Source organism: Diprion similis, chromosome 3 (genome assembly GCF_021155765.1).
Source record: "Diprion similis isolate iyDipSimi1 chromosome 3, iyDipSimi1.1, whole genome shotgun sequence".
Taxonomy (NCBI): domain Eukaryota; kingdom Metazoa; phylum Arthropoda; class Insecta; order Hymenoptera; family Diprionidae; genus Diprion; species Diprion similis.
The window spans coordinates 13877226-13896405 of record NC_060107.1 but is presented as its reverse complement, the minus strand read 5'-3'; the positions used below and the strand labels follow the sequence as shown (position 1 = coordinate 13896405).

Below are 19180 nucleotides of genomic sequence, written 5' to 3'. Positions count from 1 at the left end.
TTGTACTTATTGTTAGATGGAACGGCCTTATTGAGAGAGTGAACTGTACTACACGCGAGGCGCCTCAACGCCTGTATGAGGTATAAAAAAATCTATCGATAATGAAGCAAAATGATGAAGATGATTCCTATGAAACGATTATAGGTACTTGATTCATATGCAATCGACGATATTCCCGATAAAAGATCAATGAATTATAATTTTGGTGTTGTTAAAACAAGAAATTTGTGTACAAAAATCGTTTAAAGTATAAGTAATCCAAACAAAAAAAAAAAAAAAAAAAAAAAAAAAAAACCAGAGCCGTTTTGCGTTTTAAATTTTTGGATTTGCCACCCTCAATTGCAACATAACTAATAATGAAAAGACAGTCATTCTCGCAAGTCAGATTTCAGTAGAACATTAACTTTTTTTGTTTTTTTTTTTTTTGTTTTCGTTTGTGGGGATGGGGGATGTAAGCAAACCAGTTATCCGAACAAGCAACAGAGTTAATCCTTAAATCGTAGACGAATATTTTATTTTATAGAGATTTTAATGTGATTAATATTCTTCCCCCATTCTCCTCTTTTCCTGGGTAGTATTTAATGCAACACTGGTCCTAACTACATAGTGACTACACATTGATAGAGTAGTAATAAACACATAGATCGTTTGAAAAAGTGCCTTTTGCGTAATGAGAGTCCAATAATACAGTGTTGCGTGCAACTTGAAACTCTACGTAAATATAAATTGCGTTATGTTGGGATAAATATTTTGCATTGACAGTATAGGTATGTATTATTTCGATATACAATATACTTCGATTTGCTCCTTGGAAATTGTATACAGTTATGAATTTATTTATCATAGGGTATATTAATTTTCTAATTATGTTTTACTTTATATATCTTTACCGTTTTTACGTTTGGTATAAGATACCGATATCTGAGAGCCATTTCACTCATTCATTCATTCATTTACAAATTATTGTAACTGGTATTAATTTACTTGTATCACAGGCGTATTATGTAATAAAAGAGGCATTCGACAGGCAGATAAACACTTTTCATGGTTTCTACGTTTTTCTTTTATATTCGATTCATCTATTCTACTGCACAGCCAAACACTTGCTCAAACACACTCCATTTGAACGAAAAAATGACAAAATGAAGAAGAAGAAAAAAAAAAAAAAATGTATGCAAATGATTCAAGAAAGTTTAATAATATTTACATTGAACCACGTGTGACAAATACCGAATTTCGCATTTAACGCACCTACTTCACATTCACTGGATGTACAGCTAATCCAATCTCAACCAGCATTCACACTTTGAAATTAATAATTATAGGAAATTCAACTCTCCATATGATTATAGTGAACTTTCGCATTTGACCACGCAACAGCTGCTGTTGACTTCTGCAAGATTTTGCGTGAAAATTACTGTACAAAGGAAAGAAAGTAAAAATGCAATCAACGTCGCCCATAAATGGAATCTTCAATCCATGATCAAATAATATTTTAATATGAGATCATAATTTTCGGGGACCAATATTTCCGACAGTTGTTGATAAATTTCTCCTATTGCGTTAAAAATCCACAAAAAAAAAAAAAAAAATTTCAGACACACTCTAGTTACTTAATTATATCGAGAATGCAACACTGCACTCTCGTTGCACAGAGTAGTCGATTTCCATCGCTCCTGGCGAACATCTCCAGAATGAAAAGTGATGCGAGAACAAGTTTTACCCAAAACTTGAATTGTTTCAAAGAGGTAAGATAATACAGATATGCGTTGACTTGCGAATCGTACTATTTTCGATATTTTGCAAGTAACGTCTGATTTTATACAAAGAATATAGCGAGATAATAGCGAATTTGGGATTGCCATTCTACGCGAGAACCTAAAAACCTGAAAAACCTGGATTAGTCAGATTTTTTTTTTACCAGAAAATATCCTAATATAATACGTGAAGTCAGGAAATTTTGTCGAATTTTTGAAAAATAAAAATTTGAAACTCGAACTCTTGTAACGTTTCAACGTTCTTCTTTTCGTTTTCGAGATATCCACGTGAAGCGATTAATAAAAATCAATCACCCTGTATATAATGTATAGGGCTCATTATTCGAAACTGGCTTGTTCACTAAACCTAACACCAACACCCAAGCTTATGTCGATATAGCACCGGCCTCATCGGAAACCCCGAATAACTAAGTGTTACTGCCTTTAGCAACCATAAACCGAATACATTACGTTGGTGCTAAATTTAGTGAATTAGCCTACATACGCATTAGTAACATACATCAACATTTGCACAGACGACACTTTACGATTACGTATAATTCTAAAGACGACCAGCAGCGTATAAAACATATCTTATTATCATAATAATAATGATAATTATTATTATGGGTAATTTTTTCCAATTGTTTTTTTTTTTTTTTTTTTCCGTTCTCTCCGCTTTTTTCGAAATTTTCTTCTCGTTTTTTCTTACAATATTATATAATATATTTTTAGATTACCGTCAGTTTATTCAAATATATAAGGTATGTCGCGGCAAATTTATTGCCACTAATGATTACTTCGTGTACATATCACCTTACATAAAGATGTGGGATATTCCATGCCAACTCGACCAACATGTGAACCGTACACTTGTTCTTAGTACGATTATTTTTGCAAACCGTTAATTGTCGATGAATGACAATTATTATTATTATTTTCTTGAGGGGCCACAGCCAGAAAATCAATTTCTTTCACTGTTTACGTAGCCTTACTCAATACCGGAAAACTTTTCGACTGATCTTCCTGCGAATGCTGGTATAGTTGAAGAGGAATGCCCCACATATACATGTATAATACGAAGCAATTTCTGATTACACTTGCCAGTGTATCTGATCTGCGGTAGGCTACTGAGAAATATGTACTTCAAACGTGAATTGAAATTACGCTTTGATCCGTTTGTCAGTCTCTGTACTCTCCTAGCCAGGATCACGACAAAAGCGTCCAAGTTGAGTAAAAAATGAAAGAAAATTAATGACAATGATTACATGTACATATAATACTTGCACAATTCGCAAATAGTTACGTATTACGATGTGACAGATACAAGTTACGAAACGACGAAATAAAATCCCCAAAGGATCTGTAAAGAAAATACCAGTTTGAACCATTTACCAAATTTCCGACAGCGGCATTGCGTCTTTGTACCAAGTACCGTACGTTTTGGCTCTAGGAAGCCAAGAAACGATAACTAGAAATGTAGAAACTAATGGTATAGACTTGATTATCACACTGTTACTCGCACTGTGTGAGTAAAGCAACAAATCTGGTGTGACGTTAAAATGACTTCCAGCAGTAGCGAGGCGCTATCCATGTGTCAACGACTCAGATGCACAGCTACAAAACCTATTCCTGATTCACTCCCCAAGCATGAGACGGGGAAACGCATTAAATAATAATAGATAATGAATTATTATTCAATCGTCGACAAGTACATGGGCTATTGATCATCGAAGATTCAATTCGCACCGTCAGCCAACATTGCATAGTGATTCACCGCATTAGGCATGTATCCTTCTCCCGATTCCGGGTATCGCGAATCGTTCCCAAATCCCGTAATCACAACAGTAGCTCATTCCGTTCAATTATCAAACAAACGAACAGATCACAGTATCACGCAACATCTGCAGTAACGTTGTCTCGATGCTCCTGCACTCGGCGGAGGTGTGACTGGTGCAAAATATGCGTGAACCTTTATGTTCGGAAGGTGTGTCTGTAACAAAAATTTTAATCCATACTCAACACTGACTTTATCGTAACGAGTCTCAGACAGCTATACAAGGTTTCAAGTTGTACTCTCAGCACACGTCCAATTTTTTATCCCTGGTAATGGCTTCTCTATAAAAACTACTGTGTACAGTCTTAGACCGCTTCAGCTTAGAGCAATACTTTTCTTTGACGGAAAAGACAGAGATTGTTCCGGCAAAAAATTGAATAACAATATATATTGCCCTAAATTGAAACAGACTAACAGTGTTTAGTAGATAGTCGCACTGTTCCTTGTAAAAAACTTGACATCCGGAATTTCTTCCGCAATTGATGGGGTAGGTATGCTCACCATTGACTGGTAGACTTGATCGTTGCAAAACATCGGAACAAATATCATTTAGAATTCAATTAAATCATGAACATTTCAAAGGAATGCATATACTACGTAAGTAGCACCAGGTAAAGAAATTTTATCGCAATAAAGTCACATAATATACCAGCAGGAGTTCGCAAAATCAAACTTGATCTCCTAAAAATTTATCGCAAAACGTTGAAGTAAACGTGGAATACAAAGTAATGGACAAGTTACCCTCAATCTTCGAATGCCAGCTCTAGTGATGAGCTGACAGTCGTAGAGTTCGATGCGCTGCAGATTGTGACAAGCTTGGAGCAAATGATCAAGACTGGCATCGGTGATCAAAGGACAGTTATCCAATTCTAGAACTGCCAGGTGTTCCGACGCACATGGAGATAGTGCCAGCTGCCGAATACCCTCGTCGGTTATAAGTTCGCAGTGTGACAAGCTCTGTTTCAACATTTTTAATCTACGTTATTTGAATCCTTCAGTTTAAGGGGGTACGTGTGAGTAGTCAGCTGGAAAAGTGCACGAATTTTGAGTATTTATATCTCTTCAATCAATCATTCAATTCGATTAGGGTCCCTTTTATACAATGTATGTAGATCGAACTTCATTTACGTATCTTTTGTTTACTACAATCGCTTAATAGCAAATATTGTTACTGACAGTAATGTCAATCATTCTGCCCGTTGACATGTTCTGCAGTCCTATGGATATTTCAAAAATGTCTCATCCGATTTATCACAAAATCGTAGACAGTATTTTGGGATATTTCATTCTCTTTGCTACAAGCATTTTATTTATTTATTTATAATTTTTTTGTAAGAAAATGATTATCGTTTGAAATTGAAATTAGATTTTTTGTCATCTCATTAACTGATAGACACGATAAGCAAAAACGGCATCTTGGTAAAAAGGATGTATAATTCATAAATACTCTATCCAAATTCAAGGTGAATCAGTTGAACCATTTTTGAAATATCCTGGGCACTGTAAAAAATATCGCCGAGTGAAGTAATTGACAATAATGTCAATTACAATGCTTCCTATTGACTGATTCTCATATAAAAAATTTGTTAACGGTACATGATTCTGAATTAAAAAAAAACCCCAATCAAATAGAATGATTGGTTTTTGAGATATAAATTCCCAAAATGCCCTCATATTCTCAGCCATCTACTCGTATGTATACCACTTAGAAAATGGTAGAAGTTTGCGTCGCTCACGAGTTTTTCCAGTCGAGGACATCCCATGGCCAAATGTATCAAGGTGGCATCCGTAATCAAGACGCACTCCTCCAGATCCATTTTTTCCAACAATCTGCAATTCTGAATAAAGTACAGGTTTGTTTAAAATTCCGAGTTGCAGATCAGACTCGAACAGACTAGAGTGAAGAACTTACTCTGGCCAAGGCTTGGAATCCAGCATCAGTGAAGTGCGTGCATGCAACACATTCAAGTGTTCCTAACAATGGACAGTGTTGTGCCAGTGTTACTAACGATGCATCTGTAAGATTAGGACAGTTGGACAAACAAACGTAGTGAAGTCTGGAACACCGCTCGCTAAGCTCTCGCACAGCATCGTCAGTGATATTCTGAAATTTTTTTCACATTGGGTAATTAAATTAACCAATATTACTACAAGAAGATCTTTTCTTTCAGAGCAGCCAACAATAGGGTTGACATTTTTTTTTACCACATCATTACTAGACATCGAATTAAAGTACGTAAACAAATAACGGATTAAGTATTGCGTACATTGGAATGAAGTTAATGTTAAACGGCTGACTTAGAAAGAAATTACTTACTCTACATTCGTGTAAATTAATTGCCTCCATGTTGGGACAATACCGAGCCAAACATTTGACGGCTCTGTCAGTTAGTTGCCGGCAACCTTTGCTAAGAAAACTTCTTAGCTCTGGGCATCCCCTGGCCAAAGCTTCGACCCCGTTATCCGTGAGAAGTTCGCACCAAGAGAGGTTGACGTGCGTCAAAAGAGGGCAGCCTTCGGAGAGGTCTTTTAGAGAGAGGTCCGTCACTTCGGGACACGAGTCTAAATTCAGTCGTTGTAATTTCGGGCAATGACTACTCAACGCAGCACATGTTGTGTCTGATATCTTTTTGCATCGACTTAGATTTAGCTCTTCAATGTTCGGACATAATTGGGCTAATGTTCGCATCGAATTGTTCCCTATACTTTGGCATCCCCTCAATGATAACTGTCTTAGAAATCCACCACAGCGTCTGGATATGTTCTCAATAACGGGACCCTGAGGATGAGTGATTTTAAAAATATTCATACATTAAATCGTTGAATATAAACATCTCAATTCCTTACCAAGTACTTTCACAATGAATTTGCTTTACCTCGACGTCTCGTTGAAAGTCGAACAGATCAATTCTCTGCCAGTTGGATCCATCCAAGGCCAGAACGTTCCAAGCTTTGCTGACTTGAGCACATCGACACAAGGAAACCACGTCCAAGTATGATAAAATCCTGTTAAATTATAAATAGATATAATCCAACTCCTTTTTCGTTGCGAACCGTGTTTGGTTGCAGTGATTTTTTTATCATCGATGAGCTTCTATACTACCGTAATATTAATATATATATATATATATCAAGAATGTGTGTTGGGAAAGAAAAACAATACCTAAGTAATAGTTCCTTAGGAAGCTTCTTATTAATCTGTGCTTCATCATCATGAAATACTCGTGTCAACTGAAATGATAACGATTATTTATTACATTGGAGGATTCGTAGGATTGAAAAATTGCGTAAACAAGTTTGGGTACCAATAGGGTGTAACCGAAAACTTGACATCGATTACCGGTGCTTACTTGATTGTTGCTAAACCTATTATCCATGAAAAAAAATCCAATGTATTTCATTTTGCAAGTGCTTCACATATTGCAGCGTTTTCTAACGTTGCAGTTGAGTTTCCACGAATATATTTTAGGCCTCAAAAAAATTTGTTATTCTGTAGGAATTGTACATTGATGCAATGCAGGTCCAGGTACACAATGCTATGCGCGAAAGCTCTTTATCCGAATGTTGCAAATTCATCTCAAAGCACATTCAGAATTTGAAAATATTATATATAAACTTCATTCATCGTCAGGCACATCTTGTGAAGTCATTGATAAGAAAAATTTTCAGTCTTTTGAGACTACAAATTATGGCAAAACTAAATGTTGGAAATCTTTGGAATAAATATTAAACGGTCAATTATTTCATTAATAATATATATTTTATAAAGAGCAATGTTCTGCCCTTCGACGATCTTTTTCTCTTTTTGGACATCCTAACTTGCAAACTCCAATTCGGCTTTCTTCCTGTGTAAGTTCTTTCACTTGATTAGAATAATACTCATATTTGGCCAACTAATTGGATTCAAAGTCATTATGAAACTGCAAAAAAGTTAATTTCTTCTAGATTTTTTCGTTATTTCACAATTACACTAACTTCGATTTCATATAATATTGATTATTACCCCGAAGTGCTAACAAATTGCTGGATTTTTCCCGGTTCTAAAAATTCCCCGACTCTTAGCAGCATTCAGATTTTTCTTGAAACGTACACACCGTGCTTACAAGTTGCGAACCGACCTGCATGTAGGACTGCTTCATGGTAGTAACAGGATTATTGTGATTGTGTTGCGCCGTGTAGTAACCACTGTGATGGTGGTGATGATGGTGATGATGATGATGGTGATGCGAAGGTTGCTGTTGTCGCCACCACTGACCCCCACCACTTCCGGCTTCCTCGACTCCTTGTATCTGACCCCCACCACCGACGCCGACTCGACTGGCTTTTTTCTAAGAAAAAAACCGTTGAACTCAATTTTTTTACGAGAAGATTGTTGAGTACTCCTTCATTGATTTATGATACTGATTATCTTGCTTTCCGAATGAGCGCAATTTCTTTACTCGCATGTTCATGCGTGATAAAAAACACGTACACAGATGGGTATGAATAATTGAATCTCTACGATGGTATGCCCAATCCCAAGCACTGCAAATAATGAATGAAAGCAATGAAGTTATTGCAACACTTGAAATATAGAGTAAAGTAAAATCTCTTGGTGTTGTATTATCATAACTTCATCATTTAATTAATGCTTCGGTATTCACATTGCTCCAAGTACGCATTACCCCTTGACAATGAGATCCAAGTTTAAAGCTGTAGAATAATCAGTTGGTGCCTGATTATAGACAGTTATAAATGAGCACAGAGATGTTCGGTACCTCTGTGAGCGTTAATAATAGGCTGAACTTGTACTTCCGACAAGCATTTATTATAAAATTCAAGAAACTGGAATGTTAGTGCTGACAAGAATCCACAAGCAGATAAGCAATAATGAGCCATAACTTCTAGTAATTGTAATACGTGCCTAGTATTACAGAGATAAAGAGTGTTTTCATCTTACATAAAATTAACTCCATGGGTTTTTTTTTTTAGTATGAACAGATATTTGTGTATTATTCACAGCGATGTTAGATGTTTAAACGGAAAAAAAAACAGAAAAAAAAGAAGAAGAAGAAGAAAACAACAAAGAAGATCTTTTGTATGACGTAATATCGGTGAAAATTTAGTTTTCCTAGATTTGGTAAATATACATACCCGTTAAATGAATTAGATAATTGTCTCCGCCGATAGTCAACAGTCACTTTGTACATACAACTCCTTTACTTTAGAAAATAAAATAAAACTGATTATTCATCATTCGAACATAAAAAGGTCATTAAAATATATTCTATCTATAGGAGATTATTTTTTAAATATGATAAGATTTCAAGGTAAAATTTTTCATTTCTTTAACATTTAATTCTACCAATCAAAAGGATTATTGATAAATTTTTTTTAATTATATGTCTCAATCTGTTTTGGATTCAGCAATTTTTGAAATAATTATAAACTAAAATGAAATAAGATGTTGAAAAAATTCAAGACATGTTTTTCTTGCTTTCGTGATTAGGTGAGAAATATAATTCATGAAATTTGCTGTGGATTCAGCGATACGCTTATGAGGCTATTGTTTCTTTCATTCAAAGAAAAAGTTTTTCAAAAAAAAAAGAAAGTGTATCGTATCTTGGTCGACTACACATTTCATGAAATAAGTTTCTCATCTAATGAGATGACAACTTTTTTTGAAAAAAAAATCTTGCCAAAAATAAAAATTAAATAATCAATAAAAATATAATGAGAAATCGGCCCATAATAGCCCATAATAATAAAATTGATTTAAAAAAACCAATATTATGTTTAACATTTTTTGCAAGAAAAGCAAAATGGGACTATTGTAATGGAGCGAAATTTTTTTTGCTATTTTCGACAACATTAGTTATTTTTACAACTTATGATTTTTTTATGTTTTATTTACGAATATATATGGCTCAAGATGGATGAAAACGTCTTAACGGTTTTCAACATCTCATTTCATTTTTTAATTTACATTCATTGGAAAAATTTGAACAGGAATTATTTAAAACTTCATTACTGAAGAACAAATTAAGATATCAATGTTAAAAATATCAGGAATGTTCTTTTCAATAGGTATTATGAGATGAAAAAACAAATGAAGCAAATGAAAAATTTTACCCTAAAATCTTATCCAATATTATAAAAAATAACATTCACTATACATAATTCTCGCAAACAAAATATGATTACATTTCATAACAGAGTGCTTTTGCGTCACTTGCTTATCCATATTTCTATCTCTTGTTTACGCCATTTGTAATTGTCTAATTCTTATTCGTAATGTTTCTTATTTCCATATTATACTTCTTCATCAACGTTTTCTAATTCCGCAGTTTGAATATACATATACTTGGTACTATTTTTGCAGCAATTCTTAGAATAGTCAACGCTTCATGAAGAGGGACTGAATGCTTAGCTCTGAATAGAATAGCAACCGAACAGCCTTAATATAACCAATCACAAAACAAGTGCTAGACTGATAGTAAAATTATGAAGTCATCAGATAACGACATCTAAGCCATAGCTATGAAGCACTGACTAGCGTGCAGTGGGGGACGGTTTACGTCACTGTAATTCATCTGACACTCTAATGTGATGTTAGAATGATAGAACAAAAATATTGACAATGAAGTACTTGGTGTATGCCTGCAATAAAATTACATCTTTAACTGACTTCATACAATCAATACACGGTGTTCTATTTCATTCAAATCAATCGCATATATCAAAGGATAATTGGGTTAAAAAAAAAGTTGGCTTTCGCGCAGATATCATGGAGGGTATAAAAAGTGGAAATTTGAAGAAATTACATGTTTTTAATTAAGAAATCTGAATTCATGCTTTAGAATAAAAGTTATGGCAAATGTAAAGATGATTTCTAACACGTCTGGTTTTGTTATATCGAGTATATAAGCCTAATTAGTTAATTCTTTGAACCTGACAATCTCGTATGACACACAATTCAACTTCACCTCAAAGACTTTGAAAGATGTCGCATTAAATAAATAGAAATTTTAGGTGCATCGGGCAATATTTATGCCAGAATAATAAGGCAGATCATACGATAATAAATGTCTGTAGACAACCTTCCATGATTGAATATAATTTGGGCTTTAGAAAGAGAAAAATAAAATCAACAATCATCAAAACAGTCGTATTCTAAATTGGTTGTTGGTGGCAGTGTTTACTACATCATTCAAACTGACTATACATATATATAGAACTGAGGGTAGATTGATCAGTTGTTTATTTCGATATTTTCGCAACGATGACTACAAACGTATACAAGCATAATCACTGGTAGATTAAAGTATAAAAAATGACAAGTTCTTTGTCCGTTAAAAAATTGTATACAAAAGAAAAAAAAAAAAAAAGCACAACTTATCAGGATCAATATCTACTACTATCTTGGAATTATCATTCCAAAATCAAATAATAATGACAAAAATAACGATTTTTAATCCGGCCAGACGATGCTTCGGTTTTAAACAACAAAGGAAAAACCGCCTGAAGTAAGTCGATGAGGAAAGTAAAAGACAGAGGGAACAAAGAGACACCGAGTGCGAGATTGTAGGATGAAAACATAAGTATAACGGCGAGGAAAAATCTCCCGTGAGCCCTGAATCAATCGGCGATATCCGACGGTCGTTCGAATCGAGTCAAACTGTGCTGCGAAATTTTGAAGTTTATGTCGCAGCCCGAGGAGACAGAAATGCGGATCAGCTGTTCGCCACAGTAATGACAACACGCATATACCGTGCAGCGTATCCCGATGTTCGATATTACTTGTTTAACGATACCTAACAGGATTAGAGACGCATGATTTACCTCGAGCTTGGTGCGCCCGGAGTGTATCATCCTTTTGGTTGTCCTTGCTTCTTTCAACTTTCAAAACTACCGAACAACCACAAGAAATTCACTTCGGCTGGTTATGCTGCTACGCTTCACTAGAGAAATGGCCGAGTCCACTGAGCGTAGAAGATGCTCCTGAACCGGCCTCTGATTGGCCGTAAACTCTCGGCTTGGCGACAGGCCGTCCAATCAACGGGCCGCTTCTCTTTGTTTATCCGATTCTGATTGGCTCGTATTTTCACGACTGAATAACAAACAAACAACGGAAAATGCGGAGACTCGCGACGTCACGATCGCCGAGTTCGATGCCTTCCGAAGTATCGACACAAAGCGAATCTTGTTTCGCCGCGGGAAGCGGTTCATTTTACAGTTACGCGAATTTTAGACTCTCTTGATAATGCCCTCTGGGCTACAGTCAATGATAACTGATTCGTGTGAAGCATTTTCTGCCTTTCTACGTTCTACGCAATTTCCATGTTACGTTTTCGATTCCTCAGTCGCGCTGTTAAAGCGCTAGGTAGAAATCTCTCTTACCGACAGTTGCGAAACAACCGAAGAATGAACTGACAAAAATTATTACGCTTTGTCGAAACTCCACAGGTGTCGCTTTCTGCAGGAATTTGACGGATGGTTTCACAATTCTTTCATCGTATATGACCGCTAAACGTTATATGATTATCGTATGAACATCAAAGATGCGGCGAATCTTTGCAATTCGTGATCTTTGACGCAGCCTTTAGGGTCAATGTAAACGAAAAATACATTCATTATTTTTAATTGTAAAGACGATGAAAATAAACATTGCGAATGATGGAAAGTTATAATTTACTTGCTGCGTCCCAGCCGATAAGTGAGGCCACTTTTAATTTACGATCATAGCGGCAACAATTCAAAATAGTTGAACCTGAAATCGAATTCAAACTTAAAATACAACTGAGATGAACCTGCAGACTAATTACAGAAAATATGGGAGAACAGGATAAATGAAACATATGAAACAAGAAAACTGTTCTTTACGGCGAATAAAGTAGAAAAAGTAATTCTTACGAGTCACTTTTTGGTCACTTTTTTATTAATCCAACAGCCACTGTTTCAAGCAAAAACGTCACACTTCTCACTTCTCGTATGAAGTTCTGTCGTTACTCTGGATTTAGAGAACGCGAATGCAGATGGAAGCATGCAAAAATAGTTACGTCAATTTTCCCACATCATATATAGAATTTTTTTCCGTTCCACGTTTACTTGTTGAGTGTTTCGACGAAAACGTCTCGTTCATAGCTTTACGATTCGGTTCGTTGGTATTTCCAGGCAACGTTTATTTCCATCCGCATTCGGAGAATGGGCACATCCGGTATATGGCCGAATATGTGGAATTAAAACAAAGACTAGCGATAATTAATATCGGACATCGATATCGGCGTGAATTTGTGAATATGAAGTATTGTTAGTGCGGAAAACGAATCGCATGCATGTCTAGTACGAATTAATCAAGATATCCTCAATCCGTTTCTCTGATATATATATATATATATATATATATATATATATGCATATACGACGATATAGAACATCATGTATGCGTCATTAAATTATCTGTTTGTGCTGTTTTTCGTCGAATATTTTTCGATTCTTCGTACAAATATTATCCCATTTTACTGTTTATAGCACTTCAAGAGTATATTGTTTTGGTCGACTTAAAAAATATGAGGTCAGCATTCGAAATGTTATTGTATGATATCCAATCAGGGAGAGAGTAACATTGAATGTTGAGATGATTTGATCACTCGCAGAAAATCTTTTTATTCGACATTTTTAATTATTATTAAATATTTTTTTCTAATTAAATTATAATTATCGCTATTGACTAAGATTGATTACGCGAGATTATCTAACACAGAATCAACCTCTTAAAAAATTTGAAATCTATTTGTACTCAAGCAAAATATTTTTGGGCATTCCGCATTGTCAACTGACCCAAGAATTGTTCAATATACACACGGAGGGGAGTGATTATTTGAGTCAAGTGATTTTCGTTTGATTTAATTGAATGCTTTAGTCAAATTCGGAGAGCAAAATACTTACTCAATTCAACAAAACAATCTTGTCGGACGAAATACTTGTAATAACTTAACATAGAATTGACTCAAGCATTTAAATAATTATGCTAATTGTCAATTAATTCAAGAAAATATGGCGTGCGTTACTTACAATAATGTAAATTTTTTATCAAGAAAATGTGTGACTGAAATGACTATAAAATTTTATTGAAAGTACCGCAATAGTTTCTTTTTTGCGAATATAAAACTTCTGTATCAAAAGAAATTGAACTCGGTTTAACTTATTTTTTTTGTTGAGCAAAAGTTGAGCAAAGGTCAATAGTTCTTGTTTATTTGTTACTAACACTTTTGGTGACAGGAAATTTGATATTTAGTCTCTTGCTTCGTTTATAATAGGTCCGATGATAAATTTATCTTATGTTATCTGTATATATGTAATTTGTCAGCCAGCTACCCGGTTTTATAAGTATCTCTAGAGCTACTTCTGTAGCGAGAAAGTTTACCGCCTAGTGGCCGTTTATAGTACTAGTATACTGATACTTAAGCAAACAAAGCATGTGGTTTTTCTGTTACCTTGTGAATAAATTAGTGCAACTGATTCATTCAGTTTAACGCCATACAAGTTCCGGTTAAATCAACAAAGTATTCGAGTAAACATCAAAAGGTTTACCCGAATCAATACTTCACTCGATCCCGACAAGAAAGCCTTTTGTTGAATCAAGGAATTCACTTGACTAAATTATTTTCACAAACTAGCTGAATCGAAATTGTTCAATTCAAAGTCACGTATTTTTAACAAGTAAGGGATACTAAATTCAAGTGAATGGATTACAAAGAAATTGATTTTTTTAATTCAAGCATTCTTTTCCCTCCGATAAGGCTCTGGAAGCAACCTCGCTGAGTGTGCGTGGTTTTGGATGACGATAGAACTGCATGATCGTGTAGATCTTACGTCATTTTCTTATTAGTAATAATCTTCCAGCTAATCCCATCCCACATGAGACTGATAATTAATCAATAATAACAACAATCACATCAGCCCAGTACTTCATTGTGTGTAGGCACACTATCTTCGGATACGTTTGGATAACGCCATTGAATACGCTGGGAGTAATTTTTTCGCAGTCGTTAAATTTACCTCCCATGGTTAGATTTTATGATTCAAGATCATTCGATTCCTTGAGTAATTATTTTTTTCTTGATTCTTTCCATTAAGCCATTTTTTCACTTTTTCTTAATTTAATGGTCGATTTCGATTATCACTATTGCAAGCGGTTTCGCTACACATGCAGGTAATCGTAATACCGGTAATCTTCAGGTTTTAAAAATTCTCGTTATCTTTTCGTCCAATCCCTCTGGCAAGTATAAATCGAGTAAAACCTTGTCACGTACTGTCCCGGTATCTTTTAAATTCGTACATTAATCCACAAATGCTGTAAAATGAACGTTAATTATCATGTACGTCAGCGAATAATGCATTCTGGCTTATCGTTGAATTAAAGCAATCAATGGTAGACAAACTAATTCAGGAACCGAGCACTCGCGTCGAGTATCGGTTGACTGTCATGGGTGAAACCCCTGGGTTTCCTACATTCATACGAGGTTTAAAAGATAAGCTTCGCAAAAATTTTATCGTACTTGCCGATGCCGATATTAATAACACCATATTTATTAACGAACGAAGATTTCTGGCGCATTTGTGAAGAAAAGAACCAGAACAATTGCTTTTGCCCGAAGCAACTAGTGAAGTTTCACACAATTTCGTTGTGGAATTTATACATTATTTATTCCCTAACCAAACTCTTAATGCAAAATACACTCGTTTTTCCCGTAGCTATTTCAAGAAATAACTGTCACAGCACTTGGGCCGAAATTTGTAAAATTTATGCAAAACATTGGAATCAAATTTTAGTAACATTAGTAGTATTGACTTAATTTATTAACATTCTCCATGTCTGAAATTTTACTAAATCAACTATCATCATACACCGAACGATTGCTTGCTTAACTTTTATGAGATGGTCATCGCGTGTTTAAATTACATGCAATTTGCAAAAAATTTTTTTATCTGGGTACCAATAAAATGAAAGCGATAAAACATATGTTATATTACCTACGCTGTATTCCGCCGAGATCACTTGACGAGATTTCTCAGTCGATTATCAGAAAGATTTTAGGTGGCGTGGTATTCCACTGAGACTCCCTATTTGAGAAACGATGAATTTTTGACCACACCTGCAAGTAATGATCGCATTGGTCATAGATTAAAAAAAGTCTGATTCAGGCATTTCTCGTTTCTTTTTATCATTGACTTGAATACTAGGTGATAAATGAGTCCTGAATATTTATCTACAAGGAATAGTTAACGATCACAGTCAGATTGTGGGGTGACGAGAGTCGATTTCTGTATGATAAGATATAGACAGGATTGGTTGTTTTTTTCGCATGAACATCAGCTCTTGAAATTTTTACGCAGAAATGATATAGGGTACTGTAAATTAGCGTTAGAGAGAATTTCATGAAATCAGATAAAATGACATTGTCGTTTTAAACTCATTATTCATTATTCTAAATTCATTAGTTAATTATCCTATCGTACTTTGATAAGGTATGTGATTTTGCAATCATACGTAAGAATTCAGGTTCCGCACTTCTGGAAAAGTTACCAGAACTCCACCTATGAGAGCCCTTGATGGAACAGAGAACGAATTGAAATTCGACCACTAGACAAGATTTAATTGAGATTCGACTGTTCAACCATCGTCAGAGTGTTCGAAATCTTTTTTCCTGTAAAATTGGAAAAGAGTGCAATTTATTTTCCTAATGAAACCGACTTCGCGTCTTGAGTAGTTAGAATCAAATTTACCATGAAAACAATCGGAATGGTCCAGAAATTTTCTACGCAAATTGATTCGTACAAATCTGATCCTAACTTATTTTAAAATTCAAACACCGAGACGAAGAGTTTGCTCTCATTAAGGGGAGCAACCATGCATCGTGAGGTGCAGCTGTATATTGAAGTCCGACTGAACCAACTGAATTTATTGCCAATTGAAGTTGTAACAAAGCACTCAGGATTTCTGAGAAATCCGCGAGATTAGCAGTTCTCCTTCCCTCATTTTCTTGCAAAGGCCATCGATTCTGAAGATATGATAATCACTTATTACGTAGTGATAAGGCGTCTTGCTTTATTATAAAAGAGACCGCGCTTGTATCTCGGCCATCATTTCCCGAGTTGAAGAGTGAAAATTTGATTCCAGTATCAGTGCATAGTTCAGGATACTTACAATGAGAGGTAGGTGTTTCGGCAACTATATCTGTGTTACAGTACTTAACAAAGACATCAATTTTACATGAAGTGTCGTCAAAGTCCTAATTAAAAAAAAAAAATCAGAAGAATCACTACAGTGTCACATTTAAGCCGTGAAAATTAAATTAAATTTGAAATCGTATAAACTCATACAGTATTTTTTAAACGTGATGAGTTCATAATTATTTCACCATTGAAAACTTTTTATCACTTATTTTTTTCGATGAATTCAAATGGTTTTTAACTAGTGATAATTTAATTTTTTCTAGCAACAAGCCTTTTGGCCGCAGTGCTGTTGGCCGCAGTAGCTTTTACTTCAGTCAACGCAGAAGAAGAGGCAGTAATTTTGACAGAATGTCCGAATACCGATCCAGATAATGCCACAATTCACATTTCCCACGAATCTGATTGTTCGCTCTTTTACGCTTGTAGTAATGGACAAAGAACGCTAATGGAGTGCCCAAACAGGGATGCAAACGGAGGCAAGCTTTACTTTAATCCGTCTACACAAACTTGTGATTGGGAACAAAAATCTAATTGTCGAAATTCTGAGGATGTCGATATTGTAACAACCGAAGCGGCTACAGAGATCCCAGAAGAGTCGATAACTACACTCGCTCCGGAAGAGCCTATAATTACTACGGAAGCCCCTGAAGAGACGACAACCACGCCAGCTCCTGAAGAACCTGTTATTACTACCGAAGCTCCTGAAGATACTTCTGAAGAAGAGGCTACTACAGAAGGTGATGAAATTTCAGAAAACGAAGAAAGTGAGTCGACAATCCCAACAGAATGTCCTGAGGATAACGAAGGTGAGGCGGTTCATTTAGCCCATGAGTCCAACTGTGGTCTATTCTACAAGTGTAATCATGGAGAGAAGGTGGTGCAGCAATGTCCAACTGGTCTAGCATTCAATGCCGCTAAACAAGTATGCGATTGGCCCGAGTCAGCTGGATGCGTACAGAGCGATGAAGGTGTTGAAGGTTCTGATTCATCCGAAAGCGATGAAGACAACAGCGAGGATGACGAAAGTGACGAAAACGATGAGGAGGAATCAACTGATTCTACAACTTCTGAGGATTCAAGTGCAGTTTCGACAGAAAGCGACTCTGACGATGCCGAGGGTTCCGGTTCCGCCGTTACCGAGGCAGAGGTGATAATACCAACGGAATGCCCCCAAAATAATGAAGGTGACGCGGTTCATATAGCCCATGAGTCCGACTGTGGTCTATTCTACAAGTGTAATCATGGAGAGAAGGTGGTGCAGCAATGTCCAACTGGTCTAGCATTCAATGCCGCTGAACAAGTATGCGATTGGCCCGAGTCAGCTGGATGCGTAGCACAGAGTGAGGAAGATACTGAAAGTCCTAGTACAGCTGAAAGCAATGAAGACACTGACGATTCTACAAGTTCTGAGGATTCTACAAGTTCTGAGGACTCTACAACTTCTGAAGATTCAAGTACAGTTCCAACGGAAAGCGACTCAGCTGACGACACCGACGATTCCAGTTCCACCACTACAGAGGCAGAGGTGGTAGTACCAACGGAATGCCCCGAAAATAATGAAGATGACACAGTTCACATCGCTCACGAATCTAACTGCGGTTTATTCTACAAATGCAACCATGGAGAAAAAGTGTTGTTCAACTGCCCTGGTGGTCTTGCATTCAATATCATTTTGCAAGTTTGCGACTGGCCCGAAGTCGTTGGGTGTGTACCGGAAGAAATTGAAAGTTCCACCTCTTCCTCGGCAGAAGATGAACAAGACGACGACTCCGACGAATCTAGTACAACCGATGTTCCTAGCACCACTTCAGAAACTGTTACCACAGAAGAAGTGATAATCCCAACGGAATGCCCCGAGGGTAATGACGGCGATGCAGTTCACATTGCACACGCGTCTGACTGTAACCGTTTCTACCTATGCAATCACGGAAATAAAATTGAAATGTCCTGTGCATCTGGACTGGAATTCAATGCCGCTGAACAAGTTTGCGATTGGCCTGCAAATGCAGGTTGTAGTATCACTCAAAATGCCGCATGAGATGAGTCCACCAATTGTTAACTCTATTAAAACTGACCCAGGATCTACAAGTTTCCCGATGTAAACAAGTACTGTCGTCAAAATGTTAGTATCACTACCTGGGAAGATGGAAACAACAAAGATGCACGAATCATATCGCTCTATACTATTCATACAATTTGTCAGCAATGTGTATGATATGCTTATAACTTCGTTCAATAAATTAACCCTATCACGAATGATGAATGATTTCAACTTAGTATTTATTTGTACTTCAACAGAAATGAATAGTTAATATTTTCTAATGTATGACTGTATTTAAAAAAAAACGGAATAAAAAATAAAACTTTT

The 19180-nt window shown here is 35.9% G+C and overlaps 2 protein-coding genes across 7 annotated transcripts; one reads left to right on the top strand and one right to left on the bottom strand.

The window, feature by feature from the left end:
* Positions 1 to 427: 427 nt before the first annotated feature.
* LOC124404134 (F-box/LRR-repeat protein 20) lies at positions 428 to 11567 on the bottom strand. Of its 4 annotated transcripts, XM_046878026.1 has the most exons (11): positions 11416 to 11525; positions 9778 to 10172; positions 8728 to 8795; positions 7713 to 7922; positions 6758 to 6825; positions 6471 to 6600; positions 5912 to 6373; positions 5507 to 5698; positions 5331 to 5432; positions 4336 to 4551; positions 428 to 3750 (listed from the first exon to the last, which is right to left on the bottom strand). In XM_046878026.1, exons 4-11 carry the CDS (start codon positions 7731 to 7733, stop codon positions 3643 to 3645), a joined length of 1299 nt encoding a protein of 432 aa, XP_046733982.1. In that variant the 5' UTR covers positions 7734 to 7922; positions 8728 to 8795; positions 9778 to 10172; positions 11416 to 11525; the 3' UTR covers positions 428 to 3642. The 4 variants fall into 4 exon arrangements, with proteins under 4 accessions (XP_046733982.1, XP_046733981.1, XP_046733983.1 ...); XM_046878025.1 differs by lacking the exon at positions 9778 to 10172 and having other exon boundaries at positions 11416 to 11566; XM_046878027.1 differs by lacking the exon at positions 9778 to 10172 and having other exon boundaries at positions 8728 to 8790; positions 11416 to 11558.
* A 5097-nt stretch (positions 11568 to 16664) lies between these two features.
* On the top strand, positions 16665 to 19078 carry LOC124404054 (chitin-binding domain protein cbd-1-like). Of its 3 annotated transcripts, XM_046877871.1 has the most exons (4): positions 16665 to 16791; positions 17076 to 17520; positions 17551 to 17618; positions 17997 to 19078. In XM_046877871.1, the coding sequence occupies exons 1-4, from the start codon at positions 16785 to 16787 to the stop codon at positions 18848 to 18850; spliced, it is 1374 nt and encodes a 457-aa protein (XP_046733827.1). In that variant the 5' UTR covers positions 16665 to 16784; the 3' UTR covers positions 18851 to 19078. The 3 variants fall into 3 exon arrangements, with proteins under 3 accessions (XP_046733827.1, XP_046733825.1, XP_046733824.1); XM_046877869.1 differs by having other exon boundaries at positions 17076 to 17463; positions 17551 to 19078; XM_046877868.1 differs by having other exon boundaries at positions 17551 to 19078.
* Positions 19079 to 19180: the final 102 nt, after the last annotated feature.

Coding starts and splice junctions, on each gene's coding strand:
- LOC124404134 (XM_046878024.1), bottom strand. CDS start 11,445: ATGATACACTCCGGGCGCACCAAGCTCGAG. Junction 6,374..6,470: donor ACTTTCAACGAGACGTCGAG/GTAAAGCAAATT, acceptor ACTCATCCTCAG/GGTCCCGTTATTGAGAACAT. Junction 3,751..4,335: donor CTGGCATTCGAAGATTGAGG/GTAACTTGTCCA, acceptor TTTTTGTTACAG/ACACACCTTCCGAACATAAA.
- LOC124404054 (XM_046877868.1), top strand. Junction 17,521..17,550: donor ACTACCGAAGCTCCTGAAGA/TACTTCTGAAGA, acceptor TACTACAGAAGG/TGATGAAATTTCAGAAAACG.